Below are 23,059 nucleotides of genomic sequence, written 5' to 3'. Positions count from 1 at the left end.
TCATCATAAACAAGTTATCACAACATCTGGTTCTCAATTTTGTCCAAGGAAGGAGTGAATACAACTCTCTCTGGGACAAAGGCACACCATTTTTTTCTTAGCAGCATAGAAAATAATAATCTTTGAATATAAGATGTCAGAGTAAAGGGATTTAATGTGGCTTCCGATTTGTGTATCCAGAAAGACTGCTTAATGTGGTCATTATTCACAGCAGACAGTCCATTTAAGTCTTTCTTCTTGGGGTTCTCTTTTTCTGTAGACATACAAAATGAAGTTTCTTCCCCTCGAGAAAACCTTGTATGCTGAACTAATACGATATACTCACCTCATTTGCTTTAAACATCCCACTGCATATTCTCTCACGTACTGGTCTGGATAATTGAAATCCAATAATTCTAATGCTTCTCTAGGCAGCAGCTTGGGCCATATCTGAAGGAGAGCCTGAAGCTGTTTTAAAAAGAAGACTATCAGGTTACAGGTAAAGTAACTATTTAAGAAAACAGATGGGTATAACTGCCCATGAAAGCATTCATACTAGCAGAAGGAGAGAAACAGATTGGTCTGGCTGGAGAAAAAAAGTGGGAAAATGGTCCCACTTCTGGTTGAGTTTACCAACCTTTAAAATTATCCCGACGATTTTTTGGCAGTAGGCCTCATTCACATTTACTCGAAAAATCTGTTTCTTCATACATAGACAAGATGCACAGTAAACGATAGTTAGGTAATGCCAGATGTGTGTTTTAGAAACAGAGTTTCAGTAAAATTTAGAGAAAGTTTTATTAACACTCTCATAAATATGTAAGTATTCTGGTAAAAATACAAGTTTTCCCTTAATAAAGGTTTTGGACCATTTTTGTTAAGAGAGATCTTTACCAAAAATATTTATCCATCTCAACCAATGAAGCATTTTCATACATGTACATAGTAATGGGCTTAAATGCAGAAAGGATGATCCAGATTAGATATTAATAATTAGATAATAATAATTAAAACCCTCAATCCTGAAGACAATGATGTGCTAGAAAAAGCTGCAGAGAAACTAGTCTATTATTTCGAACTACTACGAAGAAAAAACATCTAGAGGTCTCATACAATAATATTATTGCATTTTAATGAAGCTACCCACCAAGGATATGTTTTAATAATATATATAGCAATAAGACTAAAACAGTACACTACTAGTCAAAATAAGTCTGAATGTGTAAATACACAGAATCACAGAATCACAGAATTTTCTAGGTTGGAAGAGACCTCAAGATCATCAAGTCCAACCTCTGACCTAACACTAACAGTCCCCACTAAACCATATCCCTAAGCTCTACATCTAAACGTCTTTTAAAGACCTCCAGGGATGGTGACTCCACACTTCCCTGGGCAGCCCGTTCCAATGTCTAACAACCCTTTCGGTAAAGAAGTTCTTCCTAACATCCAACCTAAACCTCCCCTGGCACAACTTTAGCCCATTCCCCCTCGTCCTGTCACCAGGCACGTGGGAGAATAGACCAACCCCCACCTCGCTACAGCCTCCCTTCAGGTACCTGTAGAGAGCGATAAGGTCGCCCCTGAGCCTCCTTTTCTCCAGGCTGAACAAGCCAAGCTCCCTCAGCTGCTCCTCGTAAGACTTGTTCTCCAGACCCTTCACCAGCTTCGTTGCCCTTCTCTGGACTCACTCAAGCACCTCCATGTCCTTCTTGTAGCGAGGGGCCCAAAACTGAACACAGTACTCGAGGTGCGGCCTCACCAGAGCTGAGTACAGGGGGACAATCACTTCCCTGGCCCTGCTGGCCACACTGTTTCTTATACAGGCCACGATGCTGTTGGCCTTCTTGGCCACCTGAGCACACTGCTGGCTCATATTCAGCCGACTATCAACCATCACTCCCAGGTCCTTCTCTGCCTGGCAGCTCTCCAACCACTCATCTCCCAGCCTGTAGCTCTGCTTGGGGTTATTGCGCCCTAGGTGCAGGACCCGGCACTTGGCCTTGTTGAACCTCATGCAGTTGACCTCGGCCCATCGGTGCAGCCTCTCCAGATCCTCCTGCAGAGCCTTCCTACCCTCGAGCAGATCGACACTCGCACCTAACTTGGTGTCATCTGCAAACTTGCTGAGGGTGCACTCAATGCCCTCGTCCAGATCATCAATGAAGATATTGAAGAGGACCGGCCCCAGCACCGAGCCCTGGGGAACGCCACTAGTGACTGGCCTCCAACTGGACTTGACTCCATTTACCACAACTCTCTGGGCCCGGCTATCCAGCCAGTTTCTAACCCAACGAAGCGTGCGCCAGTCCAAGCCAAGAGCAGCCAGTTTCTTGAGGAGAATGCTGTGGGAAACGGTGTCAAAAGCCTTGCTGAAGTCAAGGTAGACCACATCCACAGCCTTTCCCTCATCCACCCAGCGCGTCACTTTGTCATAGAAGGAGATCAGGTTCGTCAAGCAGGACCTGCCCTTCATAAACCCATGCTGACTGGGCCTGATCGCCTGCTTGTCCTGCAAGTGCTGCGTGATGACTCTCAAGATAATCTGCTCCATGAGCTTCCCTGGCACTGAGGTCAAACTGACAGGCCTGTAGTTTCCCGGGTCAGTCCTCCGGCCCTTCTTGTAGATGGGCGTCACATTTGCTAGCCGCCAGTCAAGTGGGACCTCCCCCGATAGCCAGGACTGTTGATAAATGATGGTAAGCAGCTTGGCCAGCACCTCTGCCAGTTCTCTCAGTACCCTTGGGTGGATCCCATCCGGCCCCATCGACTTGTGCACATCCAAGTGCCGTACCAGGTCACCAACCATTTCTTCATGGATGGTGAGGGCCACATCTCTCTCCCCATCCCCTTCCACCAGTTCAGGGTACTGGGTATCCAGAGAACAATCGGAATTGCCGTTAAAGACTGAGGCAAAGAAGGCATTAAGCACCTCCACCTTTTCCTCATCTCTTGTAACTAAGTTTCCCCCCACATCCAGTAAAGGATGGAGATTCTCCTTAGTCCTCCTTTTCGTGTTGATGTATTTATAAAAACATTTTTTGTTATCTTTAACAGCAGTAGCCAGATTGAGCTCCAGATGAGCTTTGGCTTTTCTAATTTTGTCCCTGCACAGCCTCGCGATATCCTTATAGTCCTCCCTAGTGGCCTGCCCACTTTTCCAAAGATTATAAACCCTCTTTTTTCTTCTAAGCTCAAGCCACAATTCTCTGTTCAGCCAGGCTGGTCTTCTTCCCCGCCAGCTCGTCTTTGGGCACATGGGAACAGACCGTTCCTGCGCCATTAAGATTTCCCTCTTGAAGAGCACCCAGCCTTCCTGGACTCCTCTGCCCTTCAGAACCGCCTCCCAAGGGACTCTACCAACCAGTGTCCTCAGCAGCACAAAGTCAGCCCTCCAAAAGTCCAATACAGTGGTTTTACTGGTCCCCTTCCTGGCCTTGCCAAGAATAGTGAACTCCACCATTTCATGGTCACTCTGCCCAAGACAGCTCCCAACAATCACATCCTCCACCAGTCCTTCTCTGTTTGTGAAGAGAAGGTCTAGCGGGACGCCACCCCTGGTAGGCTCACTAACCAGCTGTGTCAGGAAGCTATCTTCCACGCTCTCCAGAAACCTCCTAGACTGCTTCCTCTGGGCTGTGTTGTGCTTCCAGGATATGTCAGGGAAGTTGAAGTCCCCCACGAGAACCAGCGCTGACGATTTCGCAACTTCTGTCAGCTGCCTGTAGAACTCCTCATCCGTCTCCTCATCCTGGTTTGGCGGTCTGTAACAGACCCCGACCAGGACGCTAGCCTGGTTGGCCCCGCTGATCCTAACCCAAAGGGACTCGACTTTGTCATGCCCAGCCTCGAGTTCTACAACATCGAAACACTCTCTAATATAGAGAGCCACACCGCCACCCCTTCTGTACTGTCTGTCCCTTCTGAAGAGCCTATAGCCAGTCATTGCAGCACTCCAGTCATGAGAGTGGTCCCACCACGTCTCCGTGATGGCAACCAAGTCGTAGCCTGCGTGCTGCGCAATGGCTTCCAGCTCCTCCTGCTTGTTGCCCATGCTGCGTGCATTGGTGTAGATGCACTTCAGCTGGGCCATTGCCTTATCCCCCGGCCTTGCTATTGTTCTCCCTGGCACAGCTCCAACAAACCTTGCTTCAGCCCCATCCCCCTTCTTACCTAGTTTAAAGCCCTCTCAATGAGCCCTGCCAGCTCCTGGCCCAGGATCCTTTTTCCCCTAAAAGATAGGGACCCGTCTGCGGCCATCAGGCCGGGTGTCGAGTAAAGTGCCCCATGGTCGAAAAAAACAAGATTTCTGTCTTGGCACCAGCCCCTGAGCCACGTGTTTAACAGGTGGGCTTTTCGTGTCCTCTCTGTACCCCTCCCTGCCACTATAGGGATGGACGTAAACACCACCTGCACTCCCGCTCCATCCACTAACCATCCCAGTCCCCTAAAGTCTCGTTTAATAGCCCTCAGGCTTCTCTCTTCAATGTCATCACTACCTGCCTGGACTATCAAAAGAGGATAAAGTCAGAGGGGCGAACCAGGTTGGGAAGCTTCCTGGCAACGTCCCTGACCCTGGCCCCAGGGAGGCAGCAGACTTCCCTACGGGTAGGGTCAGGCCGACAAATAGGGCCCTCTGTTCCCCTGAGGAGAGAGTCTCCCACAACAATCACCCTTCTTTCTTTCTTGGTGGAGGCAGTCCTGAGGCGTGGAGTCGACCTCCTCGCCCTAGTCATCCTCCTGGGTACACTTGCTACCTCTTCCTCACCCACTGGTCTCTCAATCTGCAGGGCCTCAAACCTGTTGCGTAAGGGCACCTGGGAAGGTGGGGCCAGAAGGGGAGGGCATCGCCTGCGATGTCGAGCAGGGACCTTTTTCCATTAATACAATATAAAGTGTGTACTTTTTCTATGCTAAGAAGCCATAACTCATGATAAAAATTTCTATTCAATCCTTAGCCCATGGGGGTCAAACACTACCAGTCTTTATATCAAGAAGCACTACAGCCATCAACACTTCCGTATCATGAATACTTGTACTGAAATTCTCAAATAAATACTAACACTGAGCAGACGCTTAATACCATAAAAGCAGATGTTGAAAATACAAACAGCAGCTATGCCTGCCAGACACACAATAAGAAACTTCAGAACAAACGTATCAGAATTTCTAGGCAACCTACTTTAAATCTGGTGCAGAACCCATAGAAATACAGAAACGTTTTGTTAATAATGAATGACCAAAATCAATGAAGAATGTGAGTTACATTCTGAAAAGACGTGTAAGTGGCGTTACTTGCTTCAAAATCAGCCGTGGTCAGCCATGGTCAACAGTACGTACATTCACTGTGAATTACATTTCAAGATACAGACTTCCTGACTTTGACTGCAGCAGTACTCAATTGTTGCAATAATTTCAGAGGTTAATAAAATGAGAAAATGTTAACTGATGTGACCTAGAGGAAGTGGGATCTAACTGGCCTATGAAACAAGCAAGAAAATTCACCAAATACGCACTGCTCTGTTTACATTCTTCCTTGGAACTTTTATTAAGAGAAGCACAGTCCAGCTAGATCCACATCCCAGGTGCATTGCAACTGGCTCAAAAGGGCAGGTCAAGGGACATCAGAAACACTCGTTGCATTTGGAGAAAAACTTGGATTATGAAACGCCCTCATCTGGTTAGACAGCAGAGAGGTAGCTCCGAAGAGCTTCCAGATGCATCTGATTTTTAAAGAGCTTTTATATTTCAAATATGCTTCAGGTTTTTAAAAGTTCTCTGCAATATCAAACATGTTAAAATGCTACACACATGAATTACTGCATAATTCTCCTCCCACGTGGTTTGAAACTCCTGACAAGCTGTGAGAAAATGAGAAACATTGAATTCTCAGCAGTGATCTCAAGGTTTAGAGAAAGCTCGAGCCTGACTGGCCTTGGCATATCAGTTCCCCTCCCAGTGGAAGAACCACAACTTTTTCCCTAACATAATAAGTTTTCTATAAGAGACAACACAATTAAAGAAAGGTCAGAATTTTTCTTCCAGTTATTTCAAATATTTAAAAATTAACTAGCCTTTCTCTAGTTTTTGTTAACCATGGTGCCACTTCAGTGAAAGTGTCTAATTAATAATGTCTGATTTCCATTCTGAGAATAAATACTGTCTGTGAATCCTGCCAGACAATCCTGCCATCCCACTACTCTACTGAGTGAGGAGGTGATGGCAACGTAAGGACAAGCATATTTAGAATACATTCAGTGCAACTATTCTACTAAAATATAGCAATACAATAAGAGCTTGGATGAAATCTATGTGATAAATAACACAAGAAAGCTGCTTTGATCCATTGTACAGAAATTCATGGACCACTGAACTAATAGGTTAAAGATGGTTTAAAAATCAAACATAATATTCCGTTTCTAAGAAAATTTACTACATTTGAGCTGCAATAAAAGAACAGGAATATGAGAGACGTTTGTCTTAGTTGTATAAACCGAAGTTCATTGTACCATTTCGACAATTTCTACACTTGAGGAAAAAACAAAACTAAACCTATTTACTCATGATTTAACTGCAGCATTTTTCCACCCCATCTTTGCCTTTTCCCTTACCTGAGCAACATCTTCAAGTTTGTTCCATTTTAAAGACAGCAGCAGTTTTGGCAATGATTGTGGAAAATTTTCACGACAGTCATATCGCAAAGTCCAAATAAGATCCATTTCATTTTCACAGAGCTGAGATAAAGGATCTCTTTCCATTATTTCTTTTAGCACAATATAAAACTTCTTACCACCTCGACCCTAGAAAATGAGAAAAGTATAATGCTTTGATATATTCAGTAAGGTTGTTATTTTTAGCACAAATGCTATACCAGGCAGAAAAGTCATGAAATACAGGGGAACAACGATTATGCCTTTCCTTCAGGTTTCTGAAGCTAGTTCTAAGAACTGCAACTAGTACAGTTATTCAAAATGCAGTGTACAGAAGTTTCTCAGTAATAACTTCAAAGTTAACGACACTAGGTGGCAATATTTCTATTTTCCAACTGCAATGGGGAAAACTCCTGTTTAGGACGCATATGTATGCTTTATCCTTTCGTATTTCAAATTAGCAAATTTTATTGATATATAAATAATGCTTTTAAATTTTTAAGCCTGTCCTGGTTTCAGTTAGGACAGTTATTTTTCCTCCTAGTAGCTGGTAGGGTGCTATGTTTTGGATTAGGATGAGAAGAGTGCTGATAACATGCTGATGTTTTAATTGCTGCAGAGCACTGCTTATACTAAGCCAAGGACTTTTCAGCTCCTCGCTCTGTCCTGCCAGCGGGCAGGCTGGGGGTGCAGTAAAAGCTGGGAGGGGACAAACCCAGGACAGCTGACCCAAACTGGCCAAAGGGGTATTCCATACCATCTGACGTCATGCTAAACAATATATAGGGGTGGCTAGCCGGGCTGGGGGGGGCCGGCTGCTCGGGGTTGGGCTGGGCATCGGTCAGCGGGTGGTGAGCAATTGCATTGTGCATCACTTGTTTGTACATATTATTATTATTATCATTATTATTTTCTATCTTAATAAACTGCCTTTATCTCAACCCACAGGCTTCACTTTTCCCGTTTCTCTCCCCCATCCCAGAGAGGGAGGGGGGAGGGTGAGCGAACGGCTGTGTGGTGTTTAGCTGCCAGCCGGGTTAAACCACAACAAAGCCAAAAGACACTTTTCCAACAATAACCAAAGGGAAGTGTGGTTGCTAAGTGTACAAATATATATTTTTTGTCTTCTAATCCAGACTTGTCTTTTCCAGACATTTAGCTCTGTTTTCTCTCTCTGAATCAGTAACATAACATTTGCATGAATGCATCTTCACACTGGCTTAGTTACTACCTCTGTCCTTTTATACTCTTATGCAAGCTGCTAGGGCAGAAATTAAAGCAATAATATCAGCAACAACAGAATTCCATAAACTAATGGGAGATGAAAAACTGCTGCATATGAGTAAGGATGTAGCAGTTGAAGGGAGTAAATTAGTTTCAAGATAATATTCTGAAAAACAACACGGCAAGCTTTTAATACCAAAGCCAACTTTATCTTCACAAAGCTAAAGGAAGTTTCAGAGTAATTTTAAGAGGTTGGCCAAAGGTCTTTATATTAATAGAATATGAAAAAAAAAATGAAGTTGAGAAAAGATGGTAGTAAAATCAGGACTGATAGCAGAAACAAACAGCTATTGTTAAAAAAACATTCTGCACAGGTTTTCCACCTGACAAAAAAAATGTGTATTTATGCACCTGTTATACATACAACTTATTTAAATTTAAAATATTGCCTTTAGCACATGCTTACCGCCATTGCAGCATTGTCACTGCTTCTCGCAATCTCAGCTGCCTTTTCAAGTATCTGCAAAAAGATGTTTTAAAATACATTAGATTTAAATACAAATCTGACTGAAAGAATAAGGATCATAAAAATGAAGTATTCTAAAGAGTTATGAGCACTATAAAAATGAAGCAGATAAGAAGATTTTGCTATCTTTTAGCTAATTACAACACTATTATAATGTATATACAGTGGTATAGCATGGAGAAAGTATTTCTCCATCTAAAATTGGATAAAGAGGGAGAAGACTTCTATCAGCTTTGATCAGACAACATGGGAAACCACAGAAGACTCACTAATCAGAGACCAAATATCCAGTAGGTAAACTCCTTAACAAGGCACACCTGCTTGTTGTTGTTGTTGCAGGTGTTTAGTTCCTCTGTATGAAATGCTTATTAATGTCATATTATATCTGCTACTTGGCTGCAAAGCCCACTCACATACTGTGCAAAATCATAAGTGAAGTTCAATGTCCTAATCCTGTTTGATGCTTGCCCCCTTGTGCTTCTTAGAGTTTTACTCTACTTGCAAATACACTTTGAAAGTTTCTGCAAGTTCATCTTGGTTCAATTGATTTGAAAGCCCCTCACTGGTGCATCAGCAGCACTGATCATTAATCAGCCCAATACGCGACTCTTCCCTTAGACAACAACTTTCTTATGAGTTGTCACAGCACTTCTGCTTGCTCAGCCCCAAAACAGCTGTTCACTGCAAATGGATTGATGCTGTGATCCAAAGATTCATCTATTTTTAGACATTACGTTTCTTAAAATAAAGATCTGGCATCTGATTCTCCATTATCTTGGCAGAAACAACCAAAAACATGGGGAAAATTAAAAGCAGCCAAACACCAAGCAAGTCTCCTCTAGACAATTCTGAAAAGCAGATTCTCAGATGACATAATTCAAGCAGCTACAATGTTGCTCCTGATTTAACTGCACCTTTCACCAAGAGAATCTTTCTGAGACTGGGTATCTTGCCCTCTTTTCCAAGGGAGAAATCTCAGTACATCCACAGAAATGGAATGAATCGGGTAGTTTAGTGCTCTGATTTTCCCAGTGATACTAGAGTTTATTGCTTAACAGTTTCTTAACTCTATGGAATTAAAAGAAACAAAAGCTACTGAAAAAAAAAAAAAAAGAAAGAAAAGAAAAAAGGAAAGGAGCAGAATAGAGCACATTTTGTGGCAGTTCCTCAAATGTGAATACTTTCACTGAACGTTTCGTTACCAGCTCTGCAATCACTTTATAAAAATGCTCTGGGATTTTACTTTGATATACAAGATTTTTCAGGTAAGGTTCAAGAGGCAGCCAAGTAAAAGTTACAATGGATAGTTAGGGCCATCAGACATTACCTTAAGGTCAATAAATAAAATAACTTAGTAAAAACTTTTGTCTGTATTCACCTCAATGCTTTAACATCCTTGGTACCTCAGGTACAAAGCAACTAGAACTAACAAGTGTTAAGAAACACTTCCACATTCCACTGCTATTTTTAGAAGAAAACAGCATAAAGCATTTATTTTCTAAAGAAAAAAACTACTTAGTGTAATGAGCAAAACGAACCCTAAAGTGTTACAGATAAAGCAGTTATAAAACTGAGAAATAAAAAGGCCTGCGTGAAGAGTAAATTGGCTAACCAAAACGAAGAAGGCAATTAGTCAGCACTGTTTTAGCTCTTACAGTATGTTCAATCCTGTTTTATCACAAGAACATGTATTGCACCAACAGAGGGTGGTATAATGTAGTGCAAGTTCAAACAACTGCAGGAAGTGGGGAGTTCAGTGGAAAAAGCAGAGCTGAAAGGAAGAAATAGCTATTTATATACAAGCATTCATGACTACTCTGTCACACCTTACCTTATCAAAGGGAGGGTAATTAATAGGCTGTTTTGAATATTCTTGAAATCTAATGTGCAAAGCTGTTGCATTTTCAATGTAAGGGTTAGTCTGGACAGTTCCCATTGGATTTAACATTTCTTCAAGTTCATCTAAAATGTTAGACAGAAAAATTAATACTGCAGGCCAGGCATCTATTAAAATAAATAAATATTATTGAGTCATTGCCTTTCAGAAAGTGCTTACTCTACACAGTAGACAGAGACATGTTTTGCACTTCTACAATGCACTGAATTTCTGGTATACACTATCTGTACATCCTACATTCACAGATGTTGGATTATCACCAGTGAAAAAAAAATATTTTCTCTTTCCAAAAGAATCATAACATCAAGGGAAACTAGGATATTGCTATCTGAGCCAAATCCCTAAATGTAGTACCAATAAGATCAGTCTCTGTAAACCTGTATATAGACTACCAAATTGTATGAAAAAGAGTAAAAATTTTTAAGCCACTTTTTTTTCCCAGCATTAGAGCCAGGTTGATACAGTATTTCTCAGGATGAAATTAAGAGTGACTTGCAGATTTCAGACTGCAATTTTTTCAGACTGCAGATTTCAGACTAATCAATCCAAATCATTTAGAAAGAAGCCTTAAAAACCAAATTCTAATTCACATTTTTTGCTGACTCCAATATTGTCAAATACAATATAGCTACCCTGTTTAGTTTAAGATACATAGCACAGCGAACAAAATGAAAACTAAAATGCATTTTTAAAAAAACAGATAACAACAGGTATACACGTGGATCTCTATTTTCATGAGATTTTCTTTCCATAACAAAACACTAAGAATACTATTTTCAAGCAGGCTCTCATCTTTCTTTTTTCCTGATAAACAGTACTTTCATGAAAGACATTAAGACTTTATATATTTATCCACGTAAAAAAATACGAGTAGCAAAGAGATGACAAGAGAACTGGACACGCATGTAGTAAGTACTCTACTATTTGATACTGGTATTCTTTAGTCTCAACTATCTCAAACAGAAGTCTTAAAAGTTAAACTTTACCAGGAAATGATGACCAACTGTGCAGTACAAATTCTCCATTCTTCAGTTGTCCTTTATAATCAAATACCATGGTATTTACCCAGGCTACAGGATAGTGCTGTTAAAAGAAAAAAAAATTATATGGAAACTAACATGCCAGAGTTTTGGTACCTTTTTTTTTTTTTTTTTTTTTTTTTAGTATTGCTGTCTTTCAGAAAAGCAGTTAAACAGAAGCATAGTTTTCAGTATGTGCTCCAGTCCCTTTGAGACAGTAAGAATTAATTTAAGGATGCCACTCTGCCAATGTAAAAAAAATATGTTTCTCTGAATGTGAGCCAAGATGTTCATTTTTTTTCCCATCAGAACTTCTCTCAAGTTCTACGAGTTAGAACAAAACTAACTTTTAAAAACCTAATTTGTTAAGCAGCCATTTGCCAACTTGCTTATAACCAAAACGTTGATGCCTTTTTCAGTGTCCGAGAAGTAAGAAAAGGTGTTTTTTCATACCAACATGAGATTTTTCATACACATGATTCTTAAATACATATATTTTTTCATCTCGTATTCTTGAACACTGAAGTGAAGACAATGAAAGATTTTTCAATATTTAGTGAAATATAATTCAGAAGTACACCCAGGAAAAAAAAAAAAAAAAAAAAAAAAAAAGACATACCACTTTTCCTGCTTTCCTAATGGTTTGGTATTTGGAGGGATTCATTGCCTTAGTTGACTTTTTAGTTTTCATCTTATCCATCACAGCATAAACTGCAAAACATAGCCTTGCCATTCTGGGTAGATCACAGACATTTATTTCAAACTCTAGTACTTCATTCCAAACGTGGTCACTTCTCCCAGATATTTCTGTGCTTACAATTGTTTTACAAAGGAGCTCTGTACCATGGAATATACCAGCCCTAACATGAACCTGCAATAAAGAAATGAGAGAAAAAAATATTACAACTTGCCACAAAGCCTACAGAATTCTGCACAGAATACTACACAGAACATACATATATACATTTATTCGATATTTCTAACTTGAAAACTAACAAGAATTTTGAGATTTTAAAATTAAACAAACAATTATTGAGAACAAATTCTTTTTACTTTGCTATTCATGTTTCTGGCCAGCATGTTATGGAAGAAGAAATTACTTGTACAAACTAAAATTAGAAGATTCCATCTATTAATGACAACGGAAACAGCCAGCACTCTATTTAACAGATGCTGCTTTGTACACATGACGAGGAGTAAGACATACTACGGAAAATAAGAAGTGTCATGGCATTTTTTCTATAGGAATTTTCCGTATTTTTATAGAAAATTCTTTCCATAGAAATTACCTCTGCTGAAAACAAACCCCCCCAAATCTGTGTTCTGAGATGCTTTTCAACCTACTCAACGACGGGCATAAAAAATAACACCTGGCTTTTCATATGACTTATTTCCTCCAGAAAATATTCCATGCCTAAATCAATACTAAATTGCTTTTATATTGATTTCATCTAGAAAACAGAAATTGTAAATAGTTTGCATGCTAAAACAGTAACTCTTCCTTGTTTCATCATTGAATTAGCTATGCATCCTCATCAGGACCTTTCCTTTTCCCCTCCCCATGCATTCTCACCAAAATATTTTAGAAACACAGATATACCGGAGTCTACCTCAAATACATTTAATTATTCTTGGTCTGAGGACATTTTAAAACATGGTAACAACAGAGATAACTTGAAAAAAAACAAGTCCAGATTTTAAAGAAGCTAAAACGAGCAGCCGAGTAACAGAAGAGGTATTTTATACCTATTTTTAAAAAACAAAGGTGAGTCACACTTAATTGGAGTAGAATAATTTAGTGGCAGATCAAATACCATTCAATAGCAGAAGTAACTCCAAATTATACAAAAGATTAGCCTCTTCCCATCTGACTGTTTATATAGATGGAAAAATTGCATTTTGATAGCCAAATCAAAATATATTTGTTCAAGTAACATTGACTGCCGATTTGTAATACTGAATTATATTGCCACATACAGCTAGTAATAATCTCTCATTTGTAGTAATAAATGCAATAAATTCATATATAAAGGCTTTTAACTTAACATCCCTAACACTGAAAGAAAGCATAGGAAACAAGCAACAACAACAACAGAATGAGAAAGGTGAGACTATTTGCGCGAAATCTAAATTCTAATCTCCAGCTAGAACCAATTTGTGCTTCTAAGAAGAGAAAAGTTAGGGGTTTTTCCAACTTAAGAAAAAAATCATTTTTGATTTCAACTGTTTATAGACACGTATGGAGGGATACTGATGACTGACATCAGAAATCACCTGTAATGGTAATAATAACGTACATAATTCCCAGGAATTCTGTTTTGTCTTTAGCACCCAGAAACCAACAAGACCGGCTAGCTTGAACTATAAAAACAAGGAACAGGAAAGGCGAAGGGAGAGAAGAGAAAAAGATGGGGTTATTGGCACTGAAAGTAAACACATTATAGGTCAATGCTAAGATGTGGCTAATTCCTGCATTTCTGTTTAATAACATATGTACACAGAAAACTGCACATTTCCAAGTTTCCATACTCGTGGTAGTTTCAGTAAGAATGACAAGGAGGTCTTCGTTTTTCATTGCCAAAATGACAAAGTAAGAAATATGTCAACTTCTTTTAGGTGACATTCAAAATATCAATGGAGAAAGATAGGCAGTGAAGGAGAAACAGTCTATAGTCCTTTGGTCACCTTCAAAAAGAAGTTATCAATGTTACAGCTAGAGGAGTAAAAGGTAAATTGATTTTTCAGGTTCCTTATGTTCCCTAAACAGCCTTCCTAACATTCACTTTAAGCTATTGTTATTTTTGAGCACTGTTAGAGAAAGTGGGAGATGTTCATAATTCAGTGTAATTTCTGGATAAAACTAAACTACTATCACAGATCAAGAGGTTGCTGACATAGCAGAGGCAGAGGTATTAGGTCTCGGAGAACACTCTGTAGTAAATTTCACTCCTCCTTGACACAGGAGCTATAGGAACATTCATTATTAAACTGATTCAGTTGACTTGCATATATACATCTAATCCCAATTTTATTCCCAATCACTGACAGGAAATATTCAATTCAAAAGACATTCACTTGAGTCCCAGTGATACTCATAAAAGCCACTTTTACCTATTTTTGGCATGCTTCCCCACTGTGAGTTATGAATAGCTACATGAACATCCATAAAACAGAGAATACACTTCAAAGAAATCTTACTTCAGACAATCTAAGATGTATACAGACTGTGTGTGCATGCATACATATATGAAACTATGTATGTATATATTCATGCAGTCAAAATTCCTGTTTACATTTACAGTTCTTTTCGAAATCTAATTACAGATTGCAGCATTATATTCTTCAAAAAGGAAATACTGTCTGTGGCTGATGCCAGAGAACCTATGAAAATTGGTTCACAGTGTTTTTGAAACAAGTCACCAGATGGTGCTTTACTAACAAATTTGGAGATTTATTTTATGTTCAACTGAATTTACAACCAAATTCCTTCGCTGATTGAAAGCTATCTTATGGCACTATGGTTACATTTAGTGTATTCTCTGCTTGTGCTTTAAAACCAGTTAACAGTACGTGTTCTAGAATCTACCTGATTTATTTAAAACTGGGGTTTTAAACTCACATTTGCATAGTTTTTGATATTGTTCTTTGACTTCTTGACATCTGATATTATCACTTTGTACGCCACCAGACTTCTCTGACTGGGGAAGTTTCTTTCACTTTGTAATTATAAAAAGATGCTTTAATGCGAAAAATTCAAGTGATCAAATAAAATTTGATAGTAACATAGCAGCCAGGGTATTTCTGAAACACATTGCTGTTTTGCCTGCCTTTGACCAGTTCTAATTTTATGATTTCCATTCCTGTTAAATATAAAGGAGTGGATTTTTTTTCTTATCTCCCTGACACTCCTTTTTGAATGAATGAAATAGTATGTTAGAATGGTGCAGCCAAATAGCAAGAAAAAAGAAAAGCAATTTCAGACATCATGTATTTGGAAAATTGGGTGTTAGCTGAATGAAGTCACTGGTGCTCTAGGTGAAAATACTCAACACAGCTCACGCTGGTAGAGCGCTACCCCATCTAACAAACATTTTTTCCCCCACTATAAACCCTGCACTTATGAATTAGTGGTTTCAGCAAAAGTGAATATTGGCTTGGTCCAAAGTACAGTGAAACTAGGGGAATAATAGCAGTGAATTAAATATTACATTCTAAGGAATCAGAACTAGGAAACAAATATGTTCTCAATAGTGAAACAATTCCACAACAGCGTAGGTAGACAACGCAGAGAAATATGCCCAAGCTTGCAAGATTAATGCATGAAATTTAGTAACTACGGCACTTAGGTTTTCAAGACTACAATGCATTCAAAATACTCCTTAAACAGCGTCCACAAGAATCAATACTAAAGAACTATTAATTTTCATTGTTTTTCCTCAACATATTTTCTTTTTCTTCTAAATGCATATTGTAATTAATCAAAGCTCATATTTTATAAGCATGTGTGGTATATACATATCTATATTTGAAATATATAAATATATACGAAAGCTACAACGCTTCTGGAATCCACCTTCTCCTCCTTCCCTTTTATTTCAAAGCCCTAAGAGTCTACAGAGTGTAAGGCTAAGAAGATAATACTAAGACATGGTTTAGATACAGAATACTAAATAATGGTTTAGATATAGAAAAAGAAAACTTCTGGTTTTGCAGACATCCATTTCCACAGCCACGCTGTCTAAGAGAGTAAAAGTGTAACTAAGGTCCATTTAGCTATGTAGTAACATGAAGTATTCCTGATGTACACGGAGGTTGTGACAGTAGCTTTGAATAAAAATGCACTGGGTATCTTCAACAAAGCATCTGAACAGCAAACATCAATGGCTAATTGAATTTCTTTTGAACTTACTTAAATAATTGTTTGTCAAACCAAATAAAGGAATTTAACGCTGTTCTATTTTGATGGCAAGTGTCTTTTGAGGTCTTAAAGTAATTGTGCAAAAAACTGCCACGTGTTAACAACTTGTGGTCTGTAAAACAGTTGGTAGCCCAGTCATGTACATTTTACAGGAAGTGCTACTACAGCTTTCTTTTGTATGTGTGTGTGTTTACTCAGCATGTTTAGACAATAAAAGACAGACTGTACAGAAGCATGCTACCAGTGCTTAGACTCACAGAGAATTTATTCTGGAGTACAAAATTGCTTTAAGTTCCCATGAAAGTGTTTAGTATTTAATCTACTTTTGCTTGTCAGATGTTTATGGCAGCTTAGTTTGACTAAGCTCATATCATACCCATACCAGTAGTTACAGATATCATCTTAAAAAAAAAATCAAGTATCCCATGAACACACATTTCATACTGTCTGTAATTAATAATGTTCTAATGTGCATATCCAACTTCAGACAATAAAGCAATACTTTTAGCAATAAAGCAAGTTCTTAAGCAATAGCACCAATACAACCATGTGAAAATACGCTTTCACTGAACTTAAACTGGTTTCATTCTGAGTTCACTAAACATAGAAAAGCATTAAAATGATGAACAGAATGTCTTCTGAAACTAGAAGTAATTACTTACTTTGGCATTTTCTTCTGTATTTAGTTTATTACCCTTTAACAGAGTAATCTTGAAAGGGCTGCAAACATCCCATACGCTCTGAGGAGGGAAACAAAGATGCAAGTTTTCTCATGATCAGTGTAACATATTTGGACCTATTTTATGAACTAAACATTTTCAGGAAAGCCATAAATACAAACTAAAAAATACATTATTTTTTTTTAAATATAAATTTGAAATCCTAAAAAATGAATTTGTTATCATAACTTCACAAGCATACCAGATGCTCTAAAGGGAAAGAAAAGTAGAAAAAACACTCAGGTGAAGATACTGGAGGAAAAAAGAACATTCATTGCATATTATTTCCTGATAATTCATAATAACCCTTCAAATGTATTATATACTCTCAATATATGCTAAATATTTAAAAGAGCAAAGCCACTTTCTTTAGAACAGCAGTACAGAACTTATAACTGAGTCATAAATCCATGGTATGTTTAACAATAAGGAAAGCACCACATTAAAAGAAAAGTTAGATTTATATGATGCCATCATATATATGATGATCATATAGATTTATATGATGCCATCAAAGTTGCCGTCACTGAAGTGGCAACAGCATGCAAGATACATGGGCTAATATAAGAGAACAGTGACCACCACTGTCCAACCTAGTGGAGCCTACACATTGCATTGAAGCTGCAGAATATTGATCTCTGCAGTAAATTCTCCAGTTGCTGGTACCAGATTATTACCTGCTCTTCTGGCTTGTGGTTAAAAGTAGAATCAACAGCAATGAAAAGGGGACGGTGGGTCTTTTTGTGGAAGCCAGGAAGAGGGCAAGAAGGAGGCAAGAGTATGTAAAAATTATCCCAAAAGCCACAAGGCCTGCTATTTCTGACAAGCAACTGGGGGCTCTGAGTAGACCAAGGAGACCTATACTGGGAAACTGAAGTAGCAGCAGAAATCCCAGGCATTGTGATTTGTATTCCACAATTCTCTTTTCCTTTTAGATATTGCAACTCTCCACATCAACTTACAGTTGTTGTTCTTGTTTTTTTTGGTGGCAGAGGAAGAGGAAGGTTGGATGATTTTCGGTTTATGGCAGCTTCTATGGCAATCATCTCCTGCTCACACATTTTCTTTATGGTACAACATTCAACTAGAGTCAGCTGAGGAAGAGTCCTGTTCATCACACAGTTGCGTATATACTAAAAGACCATGGAAAATAGTTATTAATGGAATATTCCTACATCTTTTAAATCAAAGAAGCTGTATTATATTACAAAGATACTAAGGAAATGGTGCATAACTATTTTACAATTTGAAAGTGCAGCAGACATGAGGAAGCACAGCTTTGCTCACCATTCGATGTATGATGTATGGTGAAATTTTGGCCAAGGTTCTAGAAACTAATCATTAAATTAAGTTAGAAAGAGCTTTATGTACCTGAAACTGAATTAATGGGTGATCACCAAAAACGTACTCTAGCCTCCCACTAACTTGCAGCACATAATCAGCAGGGTCAATTTCCTCATCTTCTTTTCCATGGATAGTCAAACGTTTTCGGATTGCCAGCTCGTTCAACTTGATGGGATTCATGTTAGGAGATACCTGAAAACTAAATACATCCTAACAAAACACAAACAGGGATGCTGAATATCAAACTCATCACCATCAGACATACAAGGCTTAAACTGTAGCATACATAATGAATAAAATCTTAAGTTTTCAAAAGTATCTGAATATATTAGAAATAAAGTAATTCAGATAATTTTTTAAAGAGTTTCTGATGTATTTGGATAAATCTTTAAAAACAAGCCTCCAAGAAATATATAACTGATACAGATTTGTGCAACTTCAAGCTATCTTACAGTTAAATATTCTCATATGTATCTCTGTTCCAACTTGAGCATTCAGTGTTACTGCTCAGTTAAAAAATGGTCTACTTGAACTTTTCTACACTGTTCACGTGTTAAAATAGGCCATTTTTAACCTTGACATCTTCAGCGTGACTGGAGCAATAAAAGCTATTTTAAAAGTTATACCTTTTAAAAGGTATTTTTAAGAATGCAGGACTTTATCCAAATTCAAATAAAACAAACTTGAACAAACTATTTCAGATTTTTGTGTTATTTTTAGATTTTACTGAAACAGAATCAATAGTGTATCAGTAGCACATTTGGGGAACCTCTACTGAAAAGAAATTGATCTTTATATTAAAATTAAGCTGCAAAGAGTTGTTTCGAATTCATAAAATTAAATTTGAGTTTGTTACTCATCTTACAATTTCTACTAAGTTACTGTCTGTTATACTAGATGCATCATTGAACAATTCAAAGTCAAATGTGCATGTGGCTCATGTGTATGTTTAAAATTATTAGAAAACAAGTTCACATTCACAGGATTGGTCTCAATTATTGAAGATAACTGATTCAACAGTGATTTAAAGGCGTCTATATCAGTTTGTTGATCTAGAACCTTACATTTTAGAACGTGAATGAGAAAAAAAAAAGTAATGTATAGATTTAATGGTATTTATCAGTATTAGGTGTGTCATTTTTTTCTCCTTTTTGGCCACTACCTAGTTATCCTCTATATATCAGAAGAAAAATAAAATTTCAAGTAATAAAGCAGAATAAGCTGTTAATGTGATTTATGTACAGAAACACCATCTAATCTGGGGGCAGTACAGAAAACAGGCAGTAAATACCCACAGCATTCTGAATACAGTGTGGAAATCCTGCATTTCCAAAGCAAAATTCTAATCAAGCTTTTAAAGGCTATTTATGTATTTCTATAGTATCTTTAGTTTTGATTTCTGATTTTAAGAAGGTAAAGGTAATAAGTTACTGCTTTTTAAACTAGGGGAAAAGAAAGGTTTACATGCATTTAAAGAAACATAAATGAAGGTCCTCTGTGAAATCTTTCTTCTCCATTCATCTACCATATTATGTTCTGCACACCTGTATTTGCAAATGTTGATTTCATCAAGTTCTGGTGTTTGCTTTTTATTCTTTTTGTGCACACATTCATGAACATGTAAACATGCTAAGAGAAGTTATTTACAAACAGTGTCATCTGACTCTCATTCTTACTACTCCTGTTTTATTTATACAGAAGGTTAGCAGTAAGAAGCCAAGCAGTCCCAATGGAAAAAATCTATCTGTGTAAAGTCAGACAAAATTCATTTTTAATTTTCTCAGTTTCTGCATGGCTCACAACAGCTTCTCCTGTTCTGAATTCTGCCAAACAGTGAAGGCTTTCTTCTCCTGTCATAACTGACAGTGAGTAGACAGGGAATGAAACCTTTTCTTCCCACAAAGTTGGAGAAAGGACACAACAGTATAGATACTTTCCTATTTAATTCTCCTGAGATGATTTTTAGTAGTCAGTGCAAGTAGTTTGGAACAGAGTTTACTGCTCTAAACAACAGCTCTGATTTGAACTGTTAATAGCTTTGAAGGTCAGAACTGGCAGCAGAAGCATCTGAAACATTTGAAATGTCAGCAGCCTAAGCTATTACAGTGGCAGTCAAATGCATTTTGTACCAGCATGAACTTTTGCACTCCTTTTTTACCATTATCATGTGTATATAAAAGCTGACAAATACATATTCTTGTTCTTCCTGCAAAACTGCAGGTCCTCCACTAAGATGTAGGGGTTTTGTTATGTTGTTTGTGGTTTTTGTTTGATTTTGTAAAAACACCTACGTACCCAACATCAGCTAGCCTTACTGGTTACCGAGTGTAGTATTCATCTCCGTGCTTAGTGTTTCCAGAGTCAGATATGATTTCTTATTTTGGATATACACATTTTTAGCATTAATAAAGAAAGTATCAGAAATAAAGCTTTGTAAATAAAATCAGTTTAATCATCACAACGTCAGTACCTACCAACTGGGTCAAAATGGACAATAAAAATAGTCTGATATATTGCACACTTCTAAGATTTTAAGGTTCCCCATGCTAACACCTCACTGTTATTAAAAAGAACAGTGTAAAAATGTGGATGAGAATTGGTAGACTTGGGTAGAATCATAGCAACTTTATCATCAAAATAATAAAGTACAGTAGTTTTATGAGGAAACTAATTTTTTTTCTTTAAAAAAATAAGCTATGGGGTCTGTTAGCTGGACTACAAGAAACAAAAAGGTAACTCTTGGTTTCAGCTAGTATTTGTTCATTTAGGGAATAATAATTCATCTTTTTTTGCACTTATTTCTCAACCTTGTTAGCAGATTAACCCTAAAGATGTTAAAAAATGAATCATGCACATAAAGAAATGTTTTAAATACAGCGTCTCCCAGTTCATCAGCATCTCCTGGACCAACAACTGATCCCCAGTGAAATCACACAATAATAGTTGGCCAAAAAAAATGTGACAACTTGGAAGTATGTTCTATGTTTTAAATAAACATGAAATAATACAAAATGTAAGAGCTGTATATTTTCACTTTAAAAGCAAAAAAAGTAGAACTACAATTTGACATCAGTTCAGTTCATGACTGTCCATTGGCTTCCTCCCTTTCTTTCAAAAGTCAGTCAACCCAGTAAAAGAATTTGCTTTCCGAATCAAAAATCGTAACATTGATACTCTTATTTCTTCTGCATGATCAATCACATTCCATCTCAGATCATAATCAAGAACAGCACATTAAGTATGATGAATAACCATTCCTACCTGGCAGTTATCAAAATGAATGGCCACTACAAGATTTCCACTGTACAGCTTATCTTGGAAGTTCTCTGGGATAACAGGTTCCTGTTCAGGTGGGTAAGTGTGCTTTAACCAGTCCATCCAGGAAAGACCCACAAGTGACTGAATTTTTTCCTCACTGATTCTCCGCATTTTAGCTCGGAAGTCCTTCACTTCAGGATCTTGTAAGGCATCGAACTCATGGAGACCTACAAGAGTACAGTCAAAGTGATTTGTACCTACCTGTACAGATTATCTATTCACCACCCCTCCCCAAACTTTAGTATCTTAAAGTAAGGTTTTCTTCAGATATTCTATCTAAAATGAGTGCTCAAAAGTGAGTTGGGTTGTACTTCCTCCTGTACATCAGTGGACTTGCAAAGTTATTTTCACAATTCCCATGCAGCCCAGCATGATTATTTAAACAGCAGGAAGCAATGCCTCGCTTAACATTAAATGGAAAATTCAACCTCACCCTGATTTTGAAATAGATTGGGAAGTTTAATGTCTCTCCTGACGAGACAATGCAAACAAAGCGCAGTAAATGCATCATAACAAATGCATGTGGGAGGAAGTGTTTTTAAGCTATCATCTTCCCCCTCTACCCCCTGAAAGATGATAGTGTCTTTTAGATTTTGTTTAAAAGGCAAAAAAAGGAGAGTGGGACTGCAAATAGATAAATTTATTCTTGATTTTTCCAAGTGATTAAAATAAACCTTCTACTCAAGTAAAAGTGACAGGACCAAAAGTTCAACAATCCAAGTCCAATAAAGTTTGTTTTCCAAAATATATAAACGAAGAATACGCAGTGGAGAGCCCCCACAGCTGTGGTTTTTCAGTACTTCAGGAAGTTTAGGACCTGCAAGAGTGTTTCTTTCATTTCTCCCAAACTTTGAAGGACATTGTCCAAATTGCAAAAAGCACTAAACACGCTTTGAGAATGAAACACTAAGTGTATAAGCTTAGACTGGAAGACATTTTTCACTACTGAGATACAGAATAGGGGTTGCTGAAAGAAGGACCCTGTGCAGCTACAGTAAGCAAAATATCCAACCAAAGAATATGAATCTCATGGAATGTGTCAGAATATGTTTGAATGGTTAAACTATCTAACTGTTCCCATTGTTGGTTTTAACAAATAGGCAGACAGTGTACTGCTGAAATCTAAACAAAACCTGCAGTCTTTATAAAAGAGCTAACAATGGTTCATTGTCTTATAACAAGAGGTACGACCTCACATGACCCTATCAATCTTCACTGTATAACCAGACTAATTTAAAAGCTGAAAATTCTGAAATAACATCAAGAACAAGTTACTGTAAAACCCTTAAAAATAGCTTTTCATTGTTTGCTGAAAATCAGCACTACAATTGAGAGCAAAACCAAGAATTACATTGTTAACCAACTGAGAAAACATGTATACCAAACCCATAGTAATTTCTAGTTCCCTCTGTGTATCCAGCTTGTTGTTAGATGATAACACTTTTCAGGAATTATGCTTTCCATC

General features: G+C 37.9%; 1 protein-coding gene across 4 annotated transcripts in view; it reads right to left on the bottom strand.

Annotated features, from left to right (window-relative positions):
- PIK3CB (phosphatidylinositol-4,5-bisphosphate 3-kinase catalytic subunit beta) overlaps nucleotides 1-23,059 on the bottom strand; it is a 113,624-nt gene that overhangs the window by 19,249 nt on the left and 71,316 nt on the right. For all 4 annotated transcript variants that reach the window (XM_035334498.1, XM_035334502.1, XM_035334499.1 and 1 more), the window contains 10 exons: nucleotides 21,538-21,761; nucleotides 18,304-18,486; nucleotides 17,895-18,065; nucleotides 16,876-16,953; nucleotides 11,915-12,166; nucleotides 11,263-11,359; nucleotides 10,211-10,341; nucleotides 8,320-8,373; nucleotides 6,591-6,779; nucleotides 326-447 (listed from right to left, as the gene is read on the bottom strand). In XM_035334498.1, coding sequence (XP_035190389.1) covers nucleotides 326-447; nucleotides 6,591-6,779; nucleotides 8,320-8,373; nucleotides 10,211-10,341; nucleotides 11,263-11,359; nucleotides 11,915-12,166; nucleotides 16,876-16,953; nucleotides 17,895-18,065; nucleotides 18,304-18,486; nucleotides 21,538-21,761 — 1,501 coding nt within the window. The remainder of the gene's footprint in view (nucleotides 1-325; nucleotides 448-6,590; nucleotides 6,780-8,319; nucleotides 8,374-10,210; nucleotides 10,342-11,262; nucleotides 11,360-11,914; nucleotides 12,167-16,875; nucleotides 16,954-17,894; nucleotides 18,066-18,303; nucleotides 18,487-21,537; nucleotides 21,762-23,059) is intronic.

This window comes from Oxyura jamaicensis, chromosome 9 (assembly GCF_011077185.1).
Source record: "Oxyura jamaicensis isolate SHBP4307 breed ruddy duck chromosome 9, BPBGC_Ojam_1.0, whole genome shotgun sequence".
In the NCBI taxonomy this organism is placed as follows: domain Eukaryota; kingdom Metazoa; phylum Chordata; class Aves; order Anseriformes; family Anatidae; genus Oxyura; species Oxyura jamaicensis.
The sequence above is the reverse complement of the archived record's forward strand: the minus strand, read 5'-3'. Positions and strand labels throughout refer to the sequence as shown.